At 50.6% G+C, this 1,111-nt stretch overlaps 1 protein-coding gene across 1 annotated transcript; it reads left to right on the top strand.

Annotated features, from left to right (window-relative positions):
* Nucleotides 1-264: 264 nt before the first annotated feature.
* Nucleotides 265-949, top strand: Pmar_PMAR027163 (hypothetical protein; the record flags this gene model as incomplete). Its single annotated transcript, XM_002787233.1, has 4 exons — nt 265-371; nt 418-460; nt 724-782; nt 836-949. Coding segments are annotated over 4 exons (323 nt in total), but the record flags the coding sequence as incomplete, so codon positions are not given.
* Nucleotides 950-1,111: the final 162 nt, after the last annotated feature.

Genomic DNA, 1,111 nt, shown 5'->3' with positions numbered 1-1,111 from the left:
TAGTAGAAGCATGGAAGGCCAACAAGCTGGCCGCTGAGGTAGCAGACAAGTGGCGACCCATCATCGTGTTATCGTGCTACAGTCGCGGTTCGGGTCGGAATCACGGACGAAGGATGCCAGTGTTGACGGACCACCAAAGTTCGTGTCATTCGCGGATCGCAATAAAATGTATAAAAGACACAACCAGAAGGCCCCAGAAGTAGTCATGAACAGTAGGTCGTCCTAGGGGAGAAGGAAAGCGACTCCACGCTGCTATTACGTTAGAGGATCTCGCGCCTTCCGAGGGCCCTGCGCCACCTTCCGACGATCAGCCAAGCTCGTCACGGTTCAACAGAGGCGAGGTGGGCGAGGCTGCTGCCGTGGTTGATATGGTAAGACCGTGAACATCTGATAGAACACTGTAAGTGCGTGTGCTAGGCTAAGGTCTCCAAGGATGCATTCAAGAGCAAATTCGATAGAGGTGAATTCCCCATCTGTTCTGAGCCTTCGACGTGATTGCTTCGTTATAACAGCACCAACAGCAGCAAGGAAGCCTCACATGAAAAAGCATACGAGGAGGAATGAGGCGCGTGCATTGGAAGCGGAGTATAGCCGCCCGTCTACAGGAGGTAACGGCGATGTGATGATATTCTAGATATTACTATAGTGAGGAGACTGGCAATTAGATTACGGGGAAAGCAGTGGTATAATCTAACTGGATAAGTGGCATCGGCTGTTACTCAGGTGCATCGTTGGGAGCGTTTCTGAACTTAGGCAAATCAGATGAATTGGCAGCGGCAATGGTGATAGGATAGAACCCAAGACTGAGGACTTCTCGAAAAATATCTTCTACTAGTTACTCTCTGAAGCGGCTGCTATGGAGCCTCCGAAGGTTACTCGTGAGAGCGGTAAGGGAAAAGGAAAGGGAATGGGTCGTCATGATGGTAAGCTTGGAGTCTGGCAGGTGTAGCTTGAGTCCTTTATGGTATCAGATGATCATAATCACGGGAAGGGCAAGGGGAAGGGTAAGGGTAAGGGCGGTAAGGGTGGGCATCGGAAAGGAGGAGGAGGAGGGCATAAGGGAGGCAAAGGGAAAGAACGATGGTGAAACTGTGAATGTATCGACTTACTA

The sequence above is a fragment of the Perkinsus marinus genome (assembly GCF_000006405.1).
Source record: "Perkinsus marinus ATCC 50983 genomic scaffold scf_1104296929820, whole genome shotgun sequence".
Lineage (NCBI taxonomy): Eukaryota > Perkinsozoa > Perkinsida > Perkinsidae > Perkinsus > Perkinsus marinus.
Note: the sequence above shows the minus strand (reverse complement) of the source record. Positions and strands in the feature narration are given on the sequence as shown.